Source organism: Labrus bergylta, chromosome 23, assembly GCF_963930695.1.
Source record: "Labrus bergylta chromosome 23, fLabBer1.1, whole genome shotgun sequence".
Classification (NCBI taxonomy): Eukaryota; Metazoa; Chordata; class Actinopteri; order Labriformes; family Labridae; genus Labrus; species Labrus bergylta.
In genome coordinates, this window is record NC_089217.1 from 6,758,025 (window position 1) to 6,782,766 (window position 24,742).

The following is a 24,742-nucleotide window of genomic DNA, read 5'->3' on the forward strand; positions in this document are numbered from 1 at the left end:
TAGAGTGTCCACATTTGTCAGCAAATGTTTCCTAAGACATGTTATTATTTCTCTCCCTCAGTGGCTGGATGGATGACTCTTGTTCTTTTAGCCACTTAGCACTATTTATCACACGTTAGAATCCGCTGCTCTGACTGATATGAGGCGTAAACTGCCAAAAAAAAGAGTAAACAGATTCTAAGTGTGTGGAAGAAAAGCCAGAAGAAAGGAGCAGAGGCACGGGATCAAGCTAAATGTCACTTCAAGTTGTTTATTAAAATAGGAATGATACAAAGGCTGCTGAATTCAGAAAAGGTCATAGATATGAAACAACGTACTAGAAAACAAAATAGCAGCTGTTATAATTAAAGTTTACAGTATACGAACATATAAGGTAAAAATAGTTTAGTATGATATTTACAAAAATTACAGATGGGAATTTACAGAATGCATATTTACATAAAAGTAAAATTAAATAACAAGTAAAACAGCCGTCAAGGAAACGGATACATTTACAATACACTTACATTATGTGATATTTGGTTTCACTTGATTATGTAAACTGCTTTTATTAAGCTTTTTCTTTTGTTCAATTGCAACTTCATTCACGTGTGGTCACACTTGAATCAAAGGGAAAATGACGGATGGAAAGCGACTAACATTGGTGTGTTTTTGTTCCATGATAAGATTGTATGGCAGCCAAGATAAGCCTGGTTTATGATCGTTTTTAAAATACAGTTTTCTTAAAGGCTTAATATGCAACTTTCAGAGCAGATTTTCAAAACGTTGTAAGCACGGCCACTCTCAGCTTCCATTGTTTTGAACTATTTACATGTGATATTTAGAACAGTCATCTTAGAGCTAAGAGCAGGGTGCATGGTTTAACACTCAGATAGGAGCAACACAAAAAAGGGGAAATTGAAAAGAAATAGTAGCATTTTCTATTTAAACTCTCTGGCTAACTAGCTAAATTACCTCCACCCAAAATAGCACAAGGGTCAAAGACAAATGGTCTTTAAAGGATCTTATTTTGCTAACAAAATAAAGCTCATGTGAGGAGTTCCTAACTGGTTAAAACACACTGAGATTTATTCTGAAGCCTTTTTTATAACCTACAAAAGGATAAGAGACCATTAACAACAAGATTCATGTTTTTCATAAAGTAATTTCTTATGCCTGTTACTGCTAGGAAGGGGTAGGTGTCGGATGAAGAGATCAAAAGGGCACATCTTTATTTACCACTTTATCCACATGGGGCGCCAAAATCAACACAAATCAAGAGCTTTAATATATACTTCTGTTGTGTTTTGTAATCTCATTTGAATCAGATTGGTATATTACTATTGAATGAGTGCTTTTGTACTTATTTTGCTTTAAATGTTTGAATAACCTTTGATTTCTGGCATTCAGTTATGTGCGTTTGTTTAAAATGCACAGCTGGTAAAGGTTAAACTCTCTGGATAAATATTATTGCTCAGCAACACGTAGTCCTTACTGAAGAGGGTTTTTGTACGCTTTCATTGTAGATCGTGTTTGTGTTAGCGGTTACCTGTAAGTCAACCTGTAAGTCAAACATCCAGACCACTTATTCTGGGGTCACAATTACTCTCAGAAGGAAGAAAAAAAACGCTAAATATCACATCAGAATCTGGATCCTTTTGAATGATGTATTGTGCTCATTTAACAAAAATAAATATATCTAACTTCTTCTGACAATGCGACTAGTCTCTTTAAATATTTAAGACAATCAAAGACACAAAGAAAACCAATCCGACATGAGACAACCAACAATAATCCAGATCTATAAGACCCATAAAACCTTACAACTCTGCAGGAAACACACTCTATAAATCTGCAGTTCTGTACATAAGGAGTCACTTTCCATGAAACAAAAGTAAAGTATAAAATCTCCTACTGACCACACACAGCCCATCAGGGGCCAAAGTTCCCTCCAAACTGGAGGCCAAATAGCCATGTTATATTTGGCATGACTCTTCTCTCTCTCATGCTACAAATATTAGCATAAGATGTGGAGCAGTCCACTCAGTCCTACTTAGACCCTCTCACGGGGATACTAACAATTACAGCTAACTGAGGGAAAAGGTAGTCCAGCTACTGCACACAATTAGCATGGCACGGCTTTGCAGTTAGCTTTTTAAACAGCAATAATGTAATTCATACACTTTAATGCTGGACATTTGGAAGCCATATTTTAAATGTCGCTGCAATTATGGGTTTTAAGCTAAATGCTATATTTTTCCATAGTGTCTGTACTGCATACAGGTGGCTTTAAAGATTCTTGAGTAGCAGAACACTATTTATCATATTTGTAGGGTTTACCAAAGATGTATGATCACATAAGTGTCTTTGTGTTGGGGGTAAAGAGATTATTTGCAGTCCAGCTCAATGCATAGAAAGGAGAAATCCCAGTCGCAAAAAGGGTAACCCATGAAGCGACCCCCAGAGAACCAGGTTCTGTCCATATTCAAGTAAATTCCAGGAGATAATACTGAGTCACAAGAGTCCTTCTCTTTCATTGTCTTTGTTTGAGTGGCTTCAGAAATTCTGAACATGTCAAAATACTATTAGTACTGTATGCATGTGCCAAAGACTTTGGTTTAATAAATGATGTCTTCATTTGCAAAGTAAAAAACTGGATGATATTCCATTTCATTTATCCAGTCTTCGATCTCTAATCTCTGTCCTCTCGGAAAAAACAGCCAGAAAATCGCATTAGGTGATTTTCCTCATTTCCTCCCCATGTTGGAATAGTCTAGGAATTTGCTGCCAGTTCCTTCTTGCAGTTTGTGCTTAAGCCATGCATCAGTTCCTCTCGAAGTTGGGGTAGAGTCTGAACACTTTGTATATCCACTCAGAGTAGAAGGCAACGTTAACGAAAAGTGCCGGCTGCGATGAGGCGCATTTTGCTCTTTGGATGCTCACGCCGACGATGACTTTGCGCTCATGTTCCTGGCAAACTAAAGGACCACCGTTGTCTTTCTGCAAGAGAAAAGTAGAATCAAAAATCAGAGAGACAGCACACTAACAAACGCAAATACTGCTTTCTAAATGACCAAACTAAACCAAGGACAAATTGTCTATGAATATTCCTTATGAGATGTCTCTTGTGAAAACAATGAATTGATATGTTGCCTTGTTATTTAGAATTTGTGTAAGTGTTTAAAGTGTTCCTTGTGTTGAAATCTTTTGGTTCCTTACGTCACAAATGCCTTCCCCCCTCCTGCCGCCGGCACATATTCTGCTCTCCCCAGCATCCCCTTTGATTTGTGAGCACATGTCATTATCCACCATAGGCATGGTCACAGAGTTTAGCACCTCATCGTGTCCAGAATCTGAAAATAAAAGGCATATACAGCGTTATTGTAAAACATTACCAACATTGTTTGGTGTGAAAATAATTTTGATACAAATGTGGGTGAAAGAAGGCAGTACTTTTGGTTTCCCCCCATCCATACATGGTGCAGTTGGTGCCTTCAGGGATGTGACACTCTTTGACTGGGAGGTGAATGGTGGAGGCACCTTCAGACACAGGGGCAGGACTGCAACAAACAATCAAAAAATGACTATCAAAATAAACATACGAGATAAACACAAGCAATGCAAATTAGAGGGATTTGGTTTCAAACTGAAAGCTGCTTTTGAAAAATTGTAGAAATAATCAAAATGTGCTCTTTTTGGGGAATTTAAAGGATTATTATGCATTCAGATGAGAGTTATAATGGTTATCACAATACAAAATATGAAATGATAGTCATTGGAAGCTTACTGAGTCTTTGTGGACTTACTCTGCTAGTTTCAGCATAACCAGGTTGGATCCTTCAGGGCCACAGATCAGGCGAGAGATCCGCAGCCTCGGGTGGTTTGAGGATTCATTAAGGTGACGCAGACCAACCTGCACACTGTAATCTCTGAGATCTGGAACACTGATAATAACAAGCACCAACATGTAAGTTGTAATCATGCAGTATCTTGAACTAGTCATGATGATGAGTGATAATGTAGGGTTATCTTCACTTCAGCTTGATACTTATTTAACTGTTTAAAAGAAAGACTGTGTTACAAACTGGAGACTTGGATTAGGAAGAAGTGGGGATTTAGGGGACAGGAAGGGTTTTCTCCCAGATGCTAGATGTTCTAGATTCTGTAATGATCACCACCAAATCGTCCCTATTTGACCCTGAAATCTCATCTTTCAGCACTTTTGCACGTTGTAAATTTAACTCAACATGGTGAAACATTATGAGGAGAGACTCTATGAGACTCTTTTTGTTCAGAGTCTGCCACTGACCATTTCACAGCCTATTATTCTTAAACCATGAGCAGTGCTTGTTCTCCATAGAAGCACACAAGGTAGTAGTAATGCAGAGCTGCTTTGACATTTTTTAATGGTGCCAGATTTCAGAATTTTCCAAAACTATCAATCCACACCTGCATTTTGCAGCATTTAGCCAGAGCCCTACAGACATGATAATAGCCATTATACCCTCATGCTCCTACTTTTCACAGCAGCTTGTATCTGTACACATGTTTGTAACAACTGCAGCCGTGTTGGAAGCCATAATGGTGCCTCATTATGCTTCAAGAAAGCCTCATAACAAACATGTCAGCAAAACTCGTGTATTTGAATCAAGCTGTCACTGTTGCAATGGAAAAAAACATGTGGTACCTGTGAGCAACAAGCAACATTTAAACATGAAATCCATTTCATTGAGTCCCACACATTGATGGGACAGCAACACTATGTCACTAAGTTGTGCAAGTAAAGTGGAAAAGAAAGAGAAGTTTTCTCAGATCAAGAGAGGTCTACACTTAAGTCATTGCTAAGATAAGTAATTAGGCAAATAAACAGGTATTTGAAATAAACACACATGTCCAATCAAAGGACAAAAAGTGAAGAAACCCCCAATCCCAACCACAAAATAGAAAAGGGAAAACAAAAAGAAGAGTCTGCAGGGATGGCAGAGACAGTGCAAAGCTCACGCCCGCCCGGTTAGGCTGCATGCTCTACCCCGACCCATGAGATAAGAGAGTTCTAAGAGATTTAAAGGGGACACTGAGTTTGCCGCCTTGACTTCTCCCAGCAAGGCGTTCTAAAGCTGTGGGGCCCGAACTGCAAAAGCTCGTTCACCTTTTATGACCATTCAGGTTTTAGAAACCACCCTGCAGGAGAATCTCAGGCAGCGGTCCAGCTCATAGAGAGTCAGTAGAACACAAGTAAAGGGTGGGGCCTGGCAAAAATGATAAAAATATCATGTTTTTGCATGTGTTCAGTGGAAAGGCCAGGAGAAAAGTAAAATCATTTATGACATTTGTAACATACATAGCATAAAATTCCAGGTGCATTTTGACATTCACTGCTGCACCCTTGAGCAAGGTCTACACATAAATGATGCCAGCAATTTAAATTTGACACTTATATATCATCTATATTGATACTTTTTGCAAATATGCAACATATGGAGACGACACACAAATGTAACAAAGACTAAAAGCAGAGTTTCAAAGGAAACCCTGTTTTTATGGGCCTAAAAATAACAGGCTAATGGCTACTGATGCACACCATATGTAATACATACAGTACATTCAGAGATAGGGCCTTTTTCTTTGAAGCCAAAACATCAGATATAGAGATATGTGTGTATATGATTAGCTTTGACTCAGATAAACCTGCAGAGGCTCAACAGATCTGCAGGCCGAACCTTTCTGTTCCATATCTCCGGTCAGGCAGGGGAAGGGACCTGTCAGTAAACAGGATACATCCTGCATCGTAATTTCAAACAGTACTAAAGAAAAAGGGGAAGCAAGTGGACAACAAAATGTCAAGGGGATGGAGTAAAGGGAGAAAGGATTTGGTGAAAGTTTGTCTCATGGGTATAAAAAGGAAAAGTATCAGAACAATCAAAAGTCGCTGTCATACCAGGAGGTGAAGCACTGTTGGTCCGTTAAAACCCAGTTTTCTCTGATCAGCGAGCCACCACACAAATGAACCTTCCTAGGAACATTTAAGAAGACAGTATCACAACTACTGTCGGCAACAAAAGCAGAGTGTATGTATAAAAGCATTACATGAGTATTTACATGCTTTAAAAACAGTTGTAAAATGACACTTACTCTCTTTGGATGCTTACGACCCAGCTGCCGTCTGTTCCTCTCACCTGGTGTCCTCCAACAATCCTGGTGTTTATATGCACAAAGCACGATATCTTGGGCCTTGTAAGAGCTAAACAAGGAGACGTTTTTTTTAGGGACATGTTCAACGTATGTATAATTTACATTTCAAGAGGAAAAAAGTTTCAGTAAACTTCAAAAAGCAATGAAATGTGTTTAGTCATAAAGGAAAAGGAGCCAGATTATAGATAAGAGATAAAAGCCTGATAAGTAAAACCGATACTCACTTTGGTTTGCTTGAGGAGCCACTGTAGCTGATTCACCTGATAGAAGTAAAGAAAAGTGCAACAGTGAAATGAGACCCCACAGCAGTATGTAATAATTCAAACCCTTGACACACGAGGTATTAAACCTAATCGAAAAAGAAACCCTTCCTCACTTCATAAAGACTCTCAATTGAAATCATTGTTCTAGGCTATAACAGCCAGCGACCACAGGAAATAAATTTGCTGTAGACCTCAAAAACTTCATGGAAGACATGTTTTATATTTAGAAAATTATTATGTGGCCATTTGAGAGCGGCTCTTAAATGCAGCCAGATTGAAACCAGCCAAAGAAAATGTTGGGTCCAGCCGCTTGTGTGTGTTTTCTCAAATGGAAGGATGTCAGCGGAGACCTGCATCTGTTTGCTGTTTGAACATTGGACAAAAGCATGGCTAACACATCGCTTTTTTGTTTAAGTTAACCAAGACTTCCAAACTTTATCACTTGTATTATTTCATTTTACTGCACCCAAAACCATTAGGGGTTCTCTGATCTATAATGATCACCACCAAATTGTCCCTGTTTGACCCTGAAATATCGTCTTCCAGCACTTTTGCACATTGTAAATTTAACTCAACGACGTGAAAGTTTATTAGCTATTAGACCCAACAAACCACCTTGGTTTCTTCTCAAAATGTTCAGCTGTTTGTTGTTGTGGGTTCAGAGTCTGCCACTGACCATTTCACAGCCTATTATTCTTAAACCACAAGCAGTGCTTGTTCTCCATAGAAGCACACAAGGTAGTAGTAATGCAGGGCTGCTTTGACATTTTTTAATGGTGCCAGTTTTCTGATATTTTCCAAAACTATCAATCCACACCTGCATTTTGCTGCATTTAGCCAGAGCCCTACAGACATGATAATAGCCATTACCCTCATGCTCCTACTTTTCAAAGCAGCTTGTATCTGTACACATGTTTGTAACAACTGCAGCCGTTTTGGCAGCCATTATGGTGCCTCATTATGCTTCAAGAAAGCCTCATAAAAAACATGACAGCAAAACTTGTGTATGTGAATCAAGCTGTCACTGTTGCAGTGGAATACTCAGGAGAAAACATGTGGTACCTGTTAGCAACTTGTAAAAGCAATATTTAACTTGTGTAGTTTGTTCACTTGTCTACAATAATCACTTTATCAAGACCAACACTTCTCACGTTGCCAAGCCGCTAGCTAGGGATAGCAGTAGCTCAGTCCATAGGGAGCCAAAGGGTCGTCGGCTCAAGTCCTGATGCAGACCATAATATGTAAGTTGGTCTGGTAGCTGGAGAGTTGCCAAGGCACTTCCCGAGTACCACCGAGGTACCCTTGAGCAAGGCACAGAACCCCCAACCGCTGTGTTGTGCTCCCTGCGTAGCAGTGTGTACTGAAGCAGCACCACTCTTACTTCTCTCCACTAATGCATGTCCACAGGTCCTGTTTGTGCATGTGTGTGATTCGGGCCTATATGTGTGAGAAGCATGTCTCTACTACTTTGGTTAACCTAGGTTTAGCTATGGATGACGTAACACAGTTAAACAGTGATAGACAAAAGATGAGGCAAGATAATACAACATAATCCACTCACAGTGCTTCAGCTTGCAGTAGTCCCAGACCAAACGATTATTTGGATTGGTGTAACACCAGGGGCCATGTTTGTCCCGGTCTGGGTTCCGGCAGTAGTTGCTCTCCAGCCCTACGTGGGATTCTGTAGAGTGAGAATCCCCACTGTAAAACACACAAATACAGATTCTCATATTCCATTTGTTATTTGGCCCACAGTGCTTCAGAACTAACACTGGGCCACGTTTCATAAACACACAAGCATGCGCATACACCCACTTCTTTGCACATACAGTACATAAACACTGTAAGGAACCACGGTATGCCTGGAAAGTCTAACTCTGGCTTTCCTATAGTGCAAAGAATCATCTGTTTTTGCCCCACAGAGCCCGTAGAAGGAAACAGAGTTTTGTGGAGAGTGCTCATGGGAGTATTAAAGTATGCACTCCAAGCATTTATAAGGGCTCAGACCAGCAGGAGTCACATCCTCCACGGAAAGATTTGACTTTGCTCTAGATATTTGGGAATTCAACTAATTGTGTTCCTTTCTGTAACATTCCTAACGACTTCGAGACATTTAAATGTAATCTTCTCATATATCCATAATATCACAGTCTAGAAATTACTATATAGAAGTTTGGACAGACACACTGAAAAGTAATGCGAAGCAATTGGCAACAATTTGTCAGTGGGTGAGGATAATTCCACTTCCCAGGAGAATGCTAAACAAGCTGTAGCTCTCAGCAGTTTTTCCTGGGATGACCCTTGATCCTGAGCAGGGGCAGACTCGCTGGCTGCAGTCTACGCAAGGGAGCTGATTGGCTTTGATCTACTTTCCTCAGAAAGCACTTCCTGGGGTCAGGGGTCGGCTCTGGAACATGTCCATCTGTCTGTGCCATTTTGGCTTTTAAAATTCCTGTAAATTAAGTTATTCCAACAGCCTGACTTAAGCATGGAGCAACAGCCCAACCTTTCCGTCAGGTTGGGTCACTTGGAGTGCACCCCAGGGTTTCCTTTCGTCAGTTAAATGAATAATAATTGGGCCTGGTATTGACCCCTGAGGAACCCCTGATTTCCTCTTGCTGTTTGTTTTCACTTCTTAGCTTCATTCATTTGAAAAGGATTTTCACAGGGCAATGGGAGCTAGGTTGTCAACAAACATCAACTGAGCTGAAAAGAATGTCAGTCTCTGTAGCTTTTCACACATGTACTCCTAAGGAAGTCATGTCATGCTCCTCCCTGCAGGGAGCATGACGTAAGAAGAGATACTGTGGAAATCCAAGATGGCGGATGAAGCAGGAAATACCTTCAGTGTTTCTTCACATAGCGTACGCCTGACTGGGTGGTAATAAAAAGGGAAAAAGGACAAATGTACTGTACATGCATAATGAATTTCTTTCTTACCTGTTTATGTGATGTGACCATTCTGCACATGGAATTCCTGATCGGGTTATGGATAAAGTGCCCCGGTATGCCTCTCCATTGTCTTCATAACAGTCTGAGGAAGAACAGGATAAAGTCATTTAAGGCTAACTTGTAAAATAGACAGAAGGTTGTATGGAATATTGAGCCAAGCCATTTTTAAAATACCTTAATGCATCATTAAGTGGGTATACTAAAAGAACTGTACCTGATTTGGTTGTGGCTGTTTTTCTCATTGATGCAAACATAACACAATTAAGTGTTCCTGCTTCCTATGTGGTTTGGATCAATTTAGTGTCAAGGGCTTCTGTGTTACTGGTGGTTCTCAAATGTAATAGAAAAATGAAACCTTGCTATGTCTGTTCTAAAACAGACTCTGAACAGGGGCTATAGTAGACATCGGTCTGGCTGCAGTTTGACATGTGTGGTCTTACAGCAAATGTAAAGCAGAGAATCATGGGAAATGACAGCAAGCATTTGTTTTGTGTGGTGTTTTGTTCTTTCATGAAATGGAATTCATTGGGCAGCATGACTCTGATGGGAGCATTATAGAAAGTGTCTGTGTAAATCCACTTTCCAAAAACATGGCATGGCTTTAGGACCACAAGTGTTTCTCCTTTTCAAATAAATTATAAAAGAGAAAAAATTTAAAGCTATAGTAATATACAAAATATTAGTTGTGTGCTTTGGGATGTTAAAATTAAAGTTTAACTTTTCGGGAGAAATGCTTTTTTGCTTCCATGCTAAAAGTCAGAGAGAAAATTGATAACAAAGGCAAGACGGTTTCTATAATCTTAAAATATAAAGTATTTTACCTATTTTTTGTGTGGCGTCAGCATCACACCTGGGGACATGTGTACAGTTGGCTATCCTCTGATTAGGATCTGTAGTGAAGCACCAAGGGTAATCTGCACCATCAGGGTTGCGGCAGTAGTTCTCTCTGAGGTCCCTGTGACACATACACGTACTACAATTTAAATGATGGTGCTGAAGAAGGCATTTTTTTTTAAAGCAAAAGCAGGATGACTTGGGTTTTACTTTCATCTCTTGCCTTTTGGCACTTCAACAGTCAAATGCACAAAATGAGCAAATCACCTCCCTGACACAGCAGATAGAATCGAATCCAAGCTGTCAGGGGCCACAAAAGAAGGATGACTCACTTGCATTTGAAGTTCTGAGGAAGAAACGAGTGGTTATGGGGAAACTGGGAGTCCCAGCGCTGACATGTCACACCCTCTGGAGTCACATTCATTGTGCCGCGGTAATCGGTGCCCTTTCCCTGGACACAGGACGTAGTTACGTTGACATATGTCTCCTCACTTGAGTCAGAGTCTTGCAAAGAAAAAAAAAAAGATAGAAATTGTATGTCTGAGCATAATCAGGAAATTTAAATCACAGATAAAGCTATGTAAAGAGACTGAGATGTAGAAATCAAAGGCCGGCAGAGGGGAGGGAGAGAAGGAGGGCTATATTAATCCCTAGAAGAATGTGTCATATTTAACCTAGAGACAGATGATCAAAAACAGTAGCACTCCCTCCATGTCTCAACTGTGATAGGAAACTTTCTGTGTATTCATAACACTGGTGCCCCACATTCCTGCACGCAGGGACATCCACAACAAAACAACATGCAGTTATTTAACTTGCTGACACCGCACAATGCCACAGGTTGTAATTAAAAAAAATGGAATCTGACCCTGTTTATGAATACATCTTCATTTCAACATTTAGACATGTTTTTTGGTAAGTTTGTTTGTTCTAGCTAAACCAAATATATCAAATCCAACCCAATCTGGCTGGGGCAACTTTATCCACCGGAAAACTATTCCAAACATCTTGAGAAGGAATTCTGCTTTTCAACAGTGCAGGAATTGCAATACTTAGGGAGCGACTTCTCCCCTCCAGATTTCTGTCTCTGTTACTTTAGCCTTTGACAAATGATATGGGAGAAGATGGAGGAGGAAAGGGAATGTTTTAAAGCAGAAATGAGAAGGCGGATAGAAAAGAGGGATTCTTTGGCTTGATGTAATGCATGCCAGTGTCTGTGTGCACTGTGTTGTACAGGTCAGTGGTTTTTATCTTTCTGAGGGCAGGCATTGAGGGATGCACACATCTGGACAAATGCAGATCCTCCGCCCTTGCTGTAAATCATAACATGTACTCGTCACTACATGTGTGTATGTGTCTGACCAAGACAAAGAAAGATGATCTGTGTGTTTGTTGCCGCACATGTGGAAATATTTCATTGTGCTTTCAAAGAAAAGTAAAGAACAAATTCACCTTTGGGGTAACCATTTTTTGGCGCCCGTTGTTATTTTTTGTTTTACATTAGAAGGCCAAACGCTACATAAACTACAACTCTGTCAGATCCTGCCAAATGTGTAACTACTCAAGTGAAATTATTCTGCAAATCTCTCAAAGATGTTAAAAACATACCAAACAAATACTCTGGGTCTGACAGAGCTGGAGTTTAGGTAACTTTTGGCTTTCTAATGTAACACAAATACACAGATCATCTGTCTTTGTCTCTGTCACAGTGACTATTTAAATACTGATGCATCTTAAGATTGTTTTAAAGATAAGGCAATCCTTTGCTTCATCTTTAAAACAATAAAAGTTTAATCCATAAAAGTCAGAAAAACATTGTAAAGTAATAGACGATGTTCACAAGCTCAAGGTGTTCACACTGCTTTTTTGTTTGTCCATGATTCAAACAAATACATAGAATTGGGAATACATAGGTCACTAACGTAACCTTGGTTCTCTGAGTTACTGTTACATTAGTGTGATCTCTCTATGTGTAATAATCTATGACAAAGTGGTCAGCTATGGCAAGATGCAGGTTGATACCATCAGCACTAAAATACAGTTTTGCAGTAAAATAAAACTGAACAAAAACCTGATTACTCTAAACAGTAGATTCATTCTTTGACAATTTTCTTGTAATACTTCTAAACAGATTGGTGACATAATAAAGAAACATCAATATGAAGTTTCTTGGTAAGTCTGGAGCCGTAATTAAGCGACGAACACCATTGTTTTCATGATGGTTGTCGGGAATGTTGTCAGTCCTCAAGGCCTGACTTTGGTTTTCAATTTGATTGAGATCTTGTGACTGAAAAGGCAAAAACATATGATTCACATTATTTCCCAACTCATCAAACCACTCAGTCACCCTTCCTGCTGTGTGTGGCAGCATCTGTGTCCATGATGTTTTCTCCTCTCTTTTGTCCTTTAAATTGCTTGTTTGTGTAAGGATTTTCTTTATACCACTGAAATAGCTATCATAATCTCTATATAGTAGCCTCTATTGTAACACTCCTTTTTACCGTCCCTTGTCATCTGTCAGTGGTCTCTGTTAAACACTTCAGGCTCTCCAGTCAGAACCCCTCCCCTTTATAAACAACCTATTTATTCTTCCTTGTTGAGGTAGAAGGATTTGAAGCCGAGCACCACATGAAACACCCAGCCGGGTAAACAAAAGATTTATGAAACTCTGCAGGGGAGAAAAGGGGCTTTTTTTTTTACTCAGCTCACTCCAACTAACCCCAAACCACCAAAGTCCTGTATGTAGCAAAGCCCATGGCGCCCTCAAACCGCTAGCTAGCTGGTAGCATCCAACCAAAGTCTTTTTCAAAAACCAAGCAACCGATCTTTAACACTGAATCCACTTTTGAAACTTTGCATGGATTCATAACTGTGTGATGCATTATGTTTTAGGCTTGTAAGGGTAGTAGATGTAGAGAAAAAATAGCAACTGAGTCATTCATCTATCTAAACAGGGATTGGCTGGATCAAAAGATTTGTTGAGGATTCTCCACAAAACCCAACCTCAGATTTGGAGCACATCAACAAATGGGCTCTTACCATTACCACACACAGTGATGTTACAGTACTCCCACGGAGTTTTGGGATCCATGGTGAAGCACCAGGGGCGAAGACGATTATCTGGGTTACGACAGTAGTTGTCCTTTAAATCTTTGTCTCGATACCTGAGAGAGAAGGCAGAGGGGATACAGGGAGGAAAGAAAATAGGAGGGAGGGCTGTAAGTCATATCAACTGGTGAGGTCTATGTCTCCTGAGTATTAGCGTCATTTCTTTAAGCATCTGTCATGGGTGTGTTCAGCATTGTCCGTGAGAAAAGATACTATGTGATTATAAGCTTTGCAGCTTACTTTTTGGGCTGGAAGTGGTGTTTGTGAGGTCTTGTGGAGTCCCATCTCTGGCACTCTTTGCCACTCTCTGTATGATCCATTTTGCCCCGGTAATCTTCCCCATTACATGTCATACAGGTTTCTGTCAAACAAAGAAAACAAAATCTATTAGAGCTTTCTTTCCTCAAGTAATGAATGTAAACATGACTTCCAGTGAAGAAATAATAACAATTATAGGGTAAACTCTGTGTATCCCAGGTTAAGGTCCACAGAGTTTTCAAAAACAAAGTAATAAATTGCTTTACATGCATAAAAGATGGAAAGAAAAATATGTTACAAAAGAAAAAGAATGCAAAAGTCTATAGTGATAAGATATACTCAATTAAAAAACCTTCTCCAAACCAGTGAATGATGTACATAATTTGATTTGGGGGACATTCTTGGCTAAAACCGGCCTGGAGCACATTCTTTGAGAAGTAGTATAAATTTAGAGTAAAATATTACACCGATACGCAAATGGCTTTAAATTGGAAAACCAGGGACTAAAAGGCGGTCACTATCATCAAGCTCTATCACATAGGGGCAAAGACACTGACCAAGGATTTGCTGTCATTCAGCTGATAAACATCAAGCAGATATGAATGGTTTTAAGTAAGTTCAACAGGCAGGTAGAGGTGTGTGTTGTCTGCATATAGAAGTAAAACCAGATTTATGGTTTTGCATGATACAGATAAAAAAATGAGACTTCAAAAACAAATACTAGAACCTTTCTTAAAAAGTCACTCCTTTCTCATTTATATGAGCTTAATTTGATTGCTAAGGTATGTTTTTTTTTTTGTATGCTCTCACCTTCTGAGCATTTGGGTATGCCACACTCTTCGGCTCGTACATTTGGGTCAGTGGTGTAGCACCAAGGACCACCAGGATCGTTGTTAGGATTCCGACAGAAGTTCTCCCTCAGGTCTTGCGTTGGGTACCTATCAGGATAAAACCTACAGGGGAGTAGACACACATTATTGAAAGTGTTAACTGATACTGTAAGCTGTATAAATAAATTTTAGGGAGTACTTGCACACTTGGCTGCTCCAGTGGTGTATACAGTACCTGCCAGTGCTCTCAGTAACAAGCAAAATAAATTCAAAAGGCATTGACATTCAGATGTAAGCTTCATTCTGAGAAAATGTTATGTGACCAGGAAACATTTTAAATCGCAGAATGACTTTTCAAAGAAACCGTATGTAAAGTATGACATTAATACACTTCTGCTCTCTAGCTTTGCACCTCTTGCATGATCGCCTTACTGATTCCTACCATATTCCTGCTCCCTCATGTGTGAAACAGCCAGACTCTGTCACAGCACAGTAATCACCAACAGCACAGAACAATGCAACGAGCCACTTGGAGCAACCCAAGCAGGTCTTTTGCTGGCAGCCTTTAAACACTTTTAAACCAAATACCTCTCTGTAGATGGTTGAATGTAAGAATGTAAGAAAAAGAACCAAGCTTGTCCAAACATATGGAATGTAACAATGGGAGTCGCCATGGGAGCCCCGTACTAAATGGACAGTGTGTGAAATTCATCTTCTGTCAGGAAGGGATGATGAAAAGCTGACATGTCAGCACCTCATGATCCATGCTGACCGCATTCCCCCTCCCACCCAAGGAGTCAGAGATAGAAGACAGAAGAAAAAGTTGTGGGCATGGAAGGATGAAAGAAACAAATGAAGGGTCCCCTTGAACTCAGATAACATTGGCATACTGGAGTGAGAAAAAGGCAATAGCTTAGTGTGTACTGATTATATAAAGATAAAAAAAGGAATAGCAAAAAGAACCAGAGCCCACCCTCCCTTCCACAGCTTGTCTAAAAACTCTAACCCAGACAATGACTCTTTTCCTGGGGGAGTCTGCTCTGCTCTCCCCTCTGTGCACTTGGGCTTACCCAAGGCTTGTTCACTAATGCACAACATCATTCACTCCAAAGGAGAAAAAATCTCAGGCATCTAACTAGGCCAAAATGAACAAACAAATGGGGTGCTAGAGATCATAGTCCCACCTTTGGAAAAATAGGACTGGGTCAAGACAAACAGCAACATTTCACTATAACAAAACAGAGAAAAAACACTTGTTCCCCTTCAATGAGACAGCCTGTGAAGTACCAAACTTCGCATCGGCTTTGTGTAACTCTCAGCTCAACATACAATACTTCTATCATAGAAGAGTATACTTAAATTATAAATGGAATTACAAGGTTCTTCACTTAGAAAAAAAAGGGGGTGCATCTGGTCAGAGTCCGTAAAAAAGGCCGTCGCATGGGAGCAAGTTAGCAATAATGATGTTGCGCTAACAGATGTTGGCCAGTTATTCATCTCCTTGCCAAGGTCTGTTCCCATCGGGACCGCAGGCAGAGACTGTGTGCACACATGCTTCGCTCTCTGGGCCGGCAAGAGAACAGATTGGCTTTATTTTGTACATAACTAAAGTTGAAACCTAGAGCTGAAGTAACTGCTGTAAAATGTCAAGCAACATGCAGCTGGAGATTATGGAAAAAACATGATCATGCATCAATGCTGCGCATCCAAACGTAAAATTATTAACAGATTAAAGCAAGCACGCAGGGAATTAATGAGTCTGAAGACATTAATAATTTTTGGAAGCAGGATGCTGAATTAAAAACAATTGTTTAGAATTTTGACATGCACTTGTTTACTTTCTTGCCAAGGGTGATGTAGGACGCTTAGAGATAGCCAAATATGAAGCTACAGTCAGGAAATGGTTAGCCTAGCTTAGCTACGCTCGGTGAAAAGACAAGAAACAGCCAGCATGTTTCCCCCCCAAGGTAACGAAAAACAACAAACCATTCAGCTAACCAACATGCAAGCCATGCTAGCTTTTCTACCTGTTTTCTGTCATTCTGCTAAGCTAAGCTAAGCTAAGCTAAGCTAAGCTAGCTGGCTGTTGGGGAAGCCTCATATTACCATGCAGGCATGAGAATGGTATCAATCTTTCTAAAGAAGCTGCAGAGAGAGTTTTTTTTTTTTTTATGGCAGTGTGAACTGACTTTGTGGTGTACATGTGTTAAAACATGAGCGATGGTCCCATAGGGATCAATGAATGACTTCAATGTTATCAGTTGTTATTATTAATATGAACAGAAATGTTCCATTCCATTCCATTCTCCACGCTTGGCTGGGCATCAGTCCACAGCTCTTTCCCCACGGTTCAAACACTAAATATAGACAACAGGTGGAAGTCCCATTCCTGGAAGGGAACCTCCTGAGAAATCACCCCTGCCCCACGGTGATCGGTCAAGCATGAAAATAATAGTTACCTGAGACTCAAACGGTGCGTGGTTCATTACGGTGGTAATTCTCACACAGCGGGACAGTCCCATGTTAGGTAACCTCACAGTGGCACTAAATCTCCCTTAAGTAAAGCTCCCTTTGACCCTTTTTAAGTTAAAAGTTGCTGACAAGCCAGGGCGATGTGGATGGACGCTACATTTGCCATGTGGGAAGGAAACTAGAACCGTGTGTCAAATAAACAATGACAAAGTATTCGTAATGTGAAGCTGATTCTTGAAGGAAGAAGGGAAGAAGAAAGAAAAGGAGAAGAGAGGATGAAGACCAGCACTGTGAAGAGATTTAATTGTGGCGGATCACTGGAATTATTTTATCAGAATGTCTTTGAGCTCAGCTGGACAACAGATAGTAAAGGCCTTCAGTCTTTACATTTTTGCAATGTCTTTGTTTTATGCCACCTCCCTTGTGACTATCTTTTCACTCTGCACTTCCTCTGACTTTTATAACTCATTCTCTCAACCCCCCTCCATGCTGCAGTTAAAATATCTTGTGACTAATGATCCCCACTAATGAGACCCTGGCACAGAACCATAATCACAAATTCACTGATCTTTCCTAACGTGGGGCCTCTGGAAAAAAAAAAAAATCTTTGGGATACACCTGATGGCCTACAGTGCAGTGAAAAAAAAACCCAACCCCAATGGAGAGGACATCCCTGCATGTGTTGAAAGAAATCTGACTTAACTCTGGCTAAACGTTCACGCACCTCCCTGCCTCCACCATCCCTTAACCCCAGAGGAGCAACAGGATGATGTGAACATCAATAAATCAACTGCTGAGGCCTGTTCAATATCAGACCCAGAGAAAGAAGCTAAGGAGTATCCAGGAAGGTGGTGCAGACTTAAAATAAAAAAAACATAGCGTTTGAAGGCTGCAGCTTCAAATCTACAGGAATCTGATGAGAGGAAGTGAATGAAAACACATTTGACTCCCTGTGTCACGCAAGCAAGGCGCTGTTGTCTCAGAAATCCACTTTCTTTTAAAACTCTCTTTGTTATAAAAGGAAGGACTTACGTGTGCTCATTAATGATGTTATCTGACCACGCTTGGCAAGTGATGTTTGACTTTGTCCATGACCTCCTGCCTCTGTAGTTGTCCTTGGTGCCGATGATGCACTCCCTTATATAATCTAAGTAAAAACAAAGTCATAAAAAAAAAGCATTTGAAAATATTTATTTGCACTTTTTGATACAAGTTGTCCCTGTGTACTCCCCGTGTGACAGTTTATAAAGCATTAGGTCAGTTAAAAGTTGATTTGTGTCCCCTGCCTTGACCACCTGGAATATAGTTTCCCATCTATGGTCAATAAGTGGTTTTTACAGCGCGCCTGTTATTTTGTCCAAGCTTGTGTGTTATTCCCAAAACAGACAACTCCCTGAAGTTCATTAAATGTCACCGGGGGGAGTTTCTGTAAATTTTGCAGTAAACTCTAAAGTGCAAGATTCCACAGCCTGCAGTGGAGAAAAGTTGTTGCGCTCCGGCTGTAAACAATGAGTTTTTTTTGTGTACACTCCACTTAAGTCTGCTCCGTGTTTATGCACGCGTCTCTCCACACTGGGGTGATTAAACAGCAGGGGGTGAGGGAGGTTGGTTTTTATATTGTGACGACAGAAAAACCAAGGACCTTAAAAAACTCGGGCGCTAGACGAAATAACCCGCAATGCCCCCAAAAAACAGTTTGCTCTCACAAAAACCCCGGCTGAACCTGAGTATTCTTGTTAGAAAAAACACCTGGTTGCATAAGGTCAGCTTCAAGAGCCTAAAAATAGCCACATTTACCTTTTTTTTCATACAAAGTAAAATTGACATTGGCCTGCTTCTGTGCACCATGGGTGAAACGGTCAAAGGGAAGCAAGTGGCATTTCCTGTTGTGTCGTTGAAAGTTGAAAGCCCTGTGGAAACACACGGGAAGTAGTTGAGCGATGACAAAATGATAAACACCCAAAATATGTAAATATTTCATCTTCCCAGGAGAAGAGGAGGAGTGAAGGGAACTTTTTTTTTTTTTTTTTTGGAGGGTAAACAGAAAAAGAAAATGTTAGTCACCTGCAGCTGAAGTTTTTCTTGACCTTCTTGCACTTGCGGGCGCAGTGCTCCTGTGATCGACTGTTTCGCACCATCGTCCGCTGAGGACAATCCAGGCAAACCAGCATGTGATGCTCGGTCTTTTCATACTTCTGTAATGACTGATGAGTCCTTCTGCAAAACCCTGCAAGAACATGAGGGCACAGCATGAAAATCACGAGCTCGGATTCAATTTTCCTGAAAGTTATCAGACTTGGTGCTTGATGATACAAATAGGCAACAGCATGTCAGGCAAATGATCAAATATATAGCACTATAACCACATTTTTTTTAATTGATATAGTGCTAATTATTGTAAATGTTCAGTATTTTTAGCCTTTCACTTGACCAAACTTTCAATCATATAACTGTCTTAAGATGTTAGGTGATGAAAGAGCTTTAACGTTTGTTTCCTCCTGTCTCAACCCTCCGTCTTGTATGATGTGAATGCTGCATAAGTGTTTATACAGGACTGTATCCTTTGCCAGTTCTTTGACGATTGTCTGTTGGAAGGGATGTTGATGCTTGAGTTTTAAGAGACAGTTTTGATTTTTCTTTGAGTGACACTCACATTACACATTAAGGTTTGTCCCAGCGGACAGGTGGTTGGGCGCAACCTGTTTTCTGTGGGAATTCTTGGTTTGGTTTGTCTGAATCTCTCGTGTCCTGAATGTATCTAAACTGTCAGCTGTCAAGTTGCAGAAATAATAATATCTAACAAACATGTGGATTTCTTTGCCACCTTTTCACAAAGCATCAAACACTACTCAAATTCTAGGAGACATGGCCAAACATTTCACCGCTGCTGTCAAGCCGCTGAGGATGAAGAAGTTGTCAAACCCATTAGCGTGTTTCCCAGAGTTTTCACCTGGTGGTTTGAATATTAGAACAGCAGGAGGCATTAAACTGGTTTCAGAGTCTTGGCATGGTTGAAGTAGAACAAAGATTAAGTTCTTTCACTGTCATATGTTGCCCTGGGTGGCCAGCAGCGAATAATATCTTTTTTTACTACATTTCCCTTAACGCATCAGCAATAATGAATCATACTCAGACATCATTTGACAAGTCTTTAACCCTGAATCAACCATGCACATATTCACCATATGCACAAAGCAGACGTTTTCCATATCACAGAAGTCGGTAGGAAGCTACAAGTCTGTAATAATGTTGTGATGCTGCATGAGGAGTTTTAAAAATTAGGCATAGGAAAATTCCTCCTACACAAATGTGGATGAAGTGTGGAGTCACAGCCCTGGGATGACTTAAACCCTGATTATATTAATTATAGTAATGATATCAAAGTATATTTACAGACTACAGCAGATCATTTATTTTAAAGTCATACAGAGGCGGAATTGTTTTCTCATCACTGTTTACATGTGACTGTATTGTCCTTTTGGGTTTATTTGAGTAAGCAGAGGGAGAGAAAAAAGACGGAAGGATCCCAGGCTTTTCCCGTAATATTGAGATATACCAGAGAAGTTAACTTGGAAGTGGTTGAACCTTAAAATTAGCTGTTGTTAAACTGGAGCTAATCCGATATCTCAGATTGTCTAATCTTCAAACACAACACAATATTCCTTGAGATTTTCTCTAAGCATCGATTTGTCATCTGCTGGTCTATTGGGAAGTGGTGAAATGATTACATTTGGTCAGATTTCCTACATTTAAATGATTGACCTGAAACACAGTGACAGGGTTTGAGTTTCCCATTCGGAGCCCCTTGTCAGCGGGCTAATGGCCACTGCGTCAAAATGGAGAAATTTGAGAATATTTTTGTGCGATTGTGCTTTGGCTGTGCTAGATGAACATAAGTAGCAGACGAGTTGATGTGTCAGAAAACAAGTATGAGCGATGTCAAGGATAAAAGTTTAGTCCAAAATGCTGCCTGACAAATGAAGAGTGGATGCTGAGCTGTGAAGACAGCCAAGATGAAAGATGTCCATCCAACAGGCTGAATGCACTCAACTGCCTCCTTTGGAGGTTTGATGCTCACGAAAGCATATCTCATATTTCACTGCATTCAGAGTGAACAGCTTTTATCAACATATTTTATTACTTTATTACATTTGTAATGCTATAGTTTTGTTCTTACATGTTATTCCCACAGACACTTTTGCATCCATGAGGCCTTAAAGGTCATGAAAGTCTCATTCAAACGCATTCTGTTTCATTGCAGAGACAGCGAGTTTATTCATTTAATCTAAGCAACATGGGGGGATATATATATTTAGGGAACAATAGATCGCACTTTTAGAGCAGTTTCTCAGCTATTGCATCCAACACAAACATACGGTATGTGTAGAAAACATGTATAGGTGTCAGAGTTGGAAGAATTCTAAGAAATTCTTGTTCTATTCAGAGGCATATGTTGAGAGACAGTTCTTTGGTATCAGAACATCAAAAGAGACGTGTCACTGAAAAGACATGGCATAATGTATATGTGTTCAGAGTGGGTTCAAAAGCAAGACAAAACCATACTTTTTAAGTCAGAATCCTCTGCCAGACAAATCATTCATTTTTACCTTGTGGAAAAAGTTAAGAGGCCATCCTTTAACGGAATGGAGCTCCATACTGTAAATGTTGGTTTGGAGGTCTACAAAAACATCTTAAGGCGCAATATGTGTTTAGTTACAATAGTTTTCCGTTTAGAATTAGCGGCAAATGCGATATAAATCACAAATGGAAATCTCATGCTTCTGAGTTACAGCTACATGCTCCTGTGCCAAGATCCGACACAGGACGTTGTGTGTGTACGTAGGATATTGTAAACCATGCAGCTTGAAGAGGGTCCTCGTGGTTGAGAACGGTTTTTCGGGGATAACATGTTATTAATGTTTGAACTCCGTTGGACCACATCTGGCACTCATCATGGTGTTGTTCTAGCCCTGATGTCTGGCCAGCTTGCTCAATTAGATTTCACTTAAGTCTCTTCCTTTCCTCGAAGTCCGACTCCCGCTATCTCCAGATCCCGAGCATTTTGCTGAAGTTGGAGATTATAATAAAATGTGCTCAATCGGTGGGTTTGAGAGAGATGAGATTTAATGGGAAGAGACAGGATCAGCTAACAGGAACAGGTTTGAGACCTTGATTTGGCTTAAGAAAATGTAGAGGGGAAAGGTGAATGACCAAGACTCTCACCTTACTCAGAAACTCCCACTTGGGTGCCCTTGAGCAAAGGACTTCAGTTTCAGCTGGATAAGTGTTTTAGGCTATCTCTCCCTTGTGGAAATGCAATAATACTACTTTTTAATACATTTTGAGGCAGTGTTTTGGAGAAGGTTGAATTAAACAAACAACAGGAAGGTAGCAGGTTAAAGGTGTGCCTCTGTCTGGGAATTAAGCAGACATCACATCTGCTTCAGAGAGCAAAGTGTGGTGTTGGGCTCAACCAGATGTTAGCCTCCAACCCCATCCTTTTTACCCCCATAGTCCCCCTTACACAGACACACACGCACTCCCTTTATATCTCTCTACCGGGACACAAGCACATTTTACTTTCCCCAACTCCAGGGCGGGCCAAAGGTCAGGGTCGGCACCTCTGGAGGTGGTAACTATGGATTCAGTGCTTTACTCTGTGACATGGCAGCGGGCAGCGGATGTAAACCGGGACACCCTATAACCACCAAATAATCTGCGCTTAAAGAAGACGCGCACAGCTCGTTTTGGATGCGCTTAAATGACTGATGGAAGTGTTTATGCTCTGCAACGTTACAAGCAGACATGCACCAGCTACCGACAGATGTAAGAGTGACTGCTATCAGTATGACCTAAATAAGGTGTAATGAAAAAGGAGTTCTAACAGATGCACCACTAAACGTGCGCTTTGCTACTGGTCTGCACCTTTAAGCAGATGTTGAAGCACACACCGGTGTGCCAATCTATTCTTGTTGACGTTTTTAATTAAATGTGAGCACAAAACAGTTTGAATTGATTAATTATTATGTTCTGACTGCTCGCCGATTATCAGAGCCAAATATACACTCAATTAAATTAAGTAATTTCTACTCGTTTGTTAACAGACTTTCTTTAAAAACAAATAGCCTGAAGGAAGTTCTTTCATAATCTTTAGTTATTAGTGTATTTCACTCAGAGAGTGAGCCAAATGAAGGAACAAGGTGAAGCTTGTGATCAAGTTCATTCAATGCCCATCTGCGTCATGTAACCTACTTTAAATGAACAAGAAAGTCTCTTTTCTAAACTGTTTCATTTAAAACAAGTCCTGGATGTCAAAATCCCAGTTAAAAACATAGAAAACTATGTCGAAATATTGTTCCCCTGCTTTTCTGACTTGCTTCATTTCTGACTTTTTCTTCCAGAAGAAAAGTTAAAATAAAAACATTGTCTCCAAAGTTCACAGTTAGGACAACATAAACATGTCATACTGATATTCATCATCTAGAAGCAAACCTGCATATGTCTTACCTGTATCCAATATAGTGACCACTACACACACCAAAGCTTGGTATATCCATACGTTTGTCCTCATGGTTATAAGCAGGATAGAATCCGGATTAAGTGAGACTGACTCGGTCCTTGTATGAAGTCCAGAGAGTCTGGAGACCAGCAGAAGACTTCCTCACTCAGATGCCACTTTGCCAGCAAGCCACACGTCCTCGGTTCAACCCCCCCCACTTAACTTAACTTCAGTTTGTGCTCCTCTCAAACAGCGTCTCACCTTCAGCACCGTCAAGTACGCTGCTTTAAATAGTGCAGCTTCCGGTTATTACCTACAAAATAAAACGAAACGTGAGTCACTAGGTTATAACACTCAAAAGATCAAAGCCTGGTGAGTTCTTATAGTTTCCCTAATGCCAGCAGATTAACAAAAAGATGTGAATTAATCATGCCCAGCTTTCTCTGGGCTGCAGAAAGAGAATTGCACAAAATATCCCAAGGGCAAAAAGTTTGAGTTTCCACTTTATAAAACATGAGGCTCAGTGACTTCCCCTATAGGTTTCTGAAGAGGCATTTTTTAGACAAATGATGGGGGTAGCAGTATTAGAAATGCCTTCTCCACCTAATTTCTCTCAACCTTGAAGCATGTATAAAAGTGTCATTGAGGCGAGCCTTTAGACTCCTAGCAAACAGCTACAACATCCACTTGTCAGTCAACTCAGCCCAAACCTAACTATGCAAATTAAAATAACCTCTATAGAGCTTTTATCAATGAGGTATAAAAGAGAATAAAAAAATATATACTATATACTATATTTGGGCATTTTAGTACGGGCTCTCAAGAAGCCTCAGGTGGACACTCCAAGAACTGCTGTTCTGTTGCACTTCAGAATGGCTTCATTTTTCAACACGAGCAACTGCCACTTGGTTTTCACCGAAAAAGAGCAAACAGAGCAAAATAGCATACAGGCTAAGATAGATCAAACTACTTTGCCAGAATAAGCCAAGAGTGATAGAGTACTATATTGATTGTTTGGAACAGGCCCCCGTTTGTACAGCTTTGATGAAACTCAAGTGAGATATGGACCTATGGGACTGAAATAAAGTATAAAGTAAAGTAAAGTATATATCAGGTATTGCAAGAACCAAATGTAATAGAAATGGCCACACACGATACTATTTTCTAAGAAGAAACATTTTAAAATGTTAATACGTTACAATAAATGGTTTAATTAATGCTTAATGAGGAAATAAGAAAAATCCAGCAACTGTGGCTGTGCCCATTTAATCAATTATATTAAATGACTTTATTGAGTGCATTTGTTTTATTGAAAACTGTTAGGATTTAAAGAGAAATTCACCCAAATTGACAAA

General features: G+C 40.1%; 1 protein-coding gene across 2 annotated transcripts; it reads right to left on the reverse strand.

Moving 5' to 3' along the window:
* Positions 1-224: 224 nt before the first annotated feature.
* On the reverse strand, positions 225-23,654 carry hgfa (hepatocyte growth factor a). Of its 2 annotated transcripts, none has more exons than XM_029280811.2 (18): positions 23,396-23,654; positions 18,953-19,115; positions 18,686-18,798; positions 17,921-18,035; positions 14,397-14,539; positions 13,569-13,689; positions 13,260-13,384; positions 10,553-10,724; positions 10,208-10,359; positions 9,375-9,468; positions 7,996-8,135; positions 6,396-6,431; positions 6,112-6,220; positions 5,918-5,992; positions 3,786-3,923; positions 3,433-3,539; positions 3,199-3,332; positions 225-2,979 (listed from the first exon to the last, which is right to left on the reverse strand). In XM_029280811.2, exons 1-18 carry the CDS (start codon positions 23,457-23,459, stop codon positions 2,803-2,805), a joined length of 2,178 nt encoding a protein of 725 aa, XP_029136644.1. In that variant the 5' UTR covers positions 23,460-23,654; the 3' UTR covers positions 225-2,802. The 2 variants fall into 2 exon arrangements, with proteins under 2 accessions (XP_029136644.1, XP_020508269.1); XM_020652613.3 differs by having other exon boundaries at positions 10,208-10,341; positions 23,396-23,652.
* Between the last annotated feature and the right edge of the window lie 1,088 nt (positions 23,655-24,742).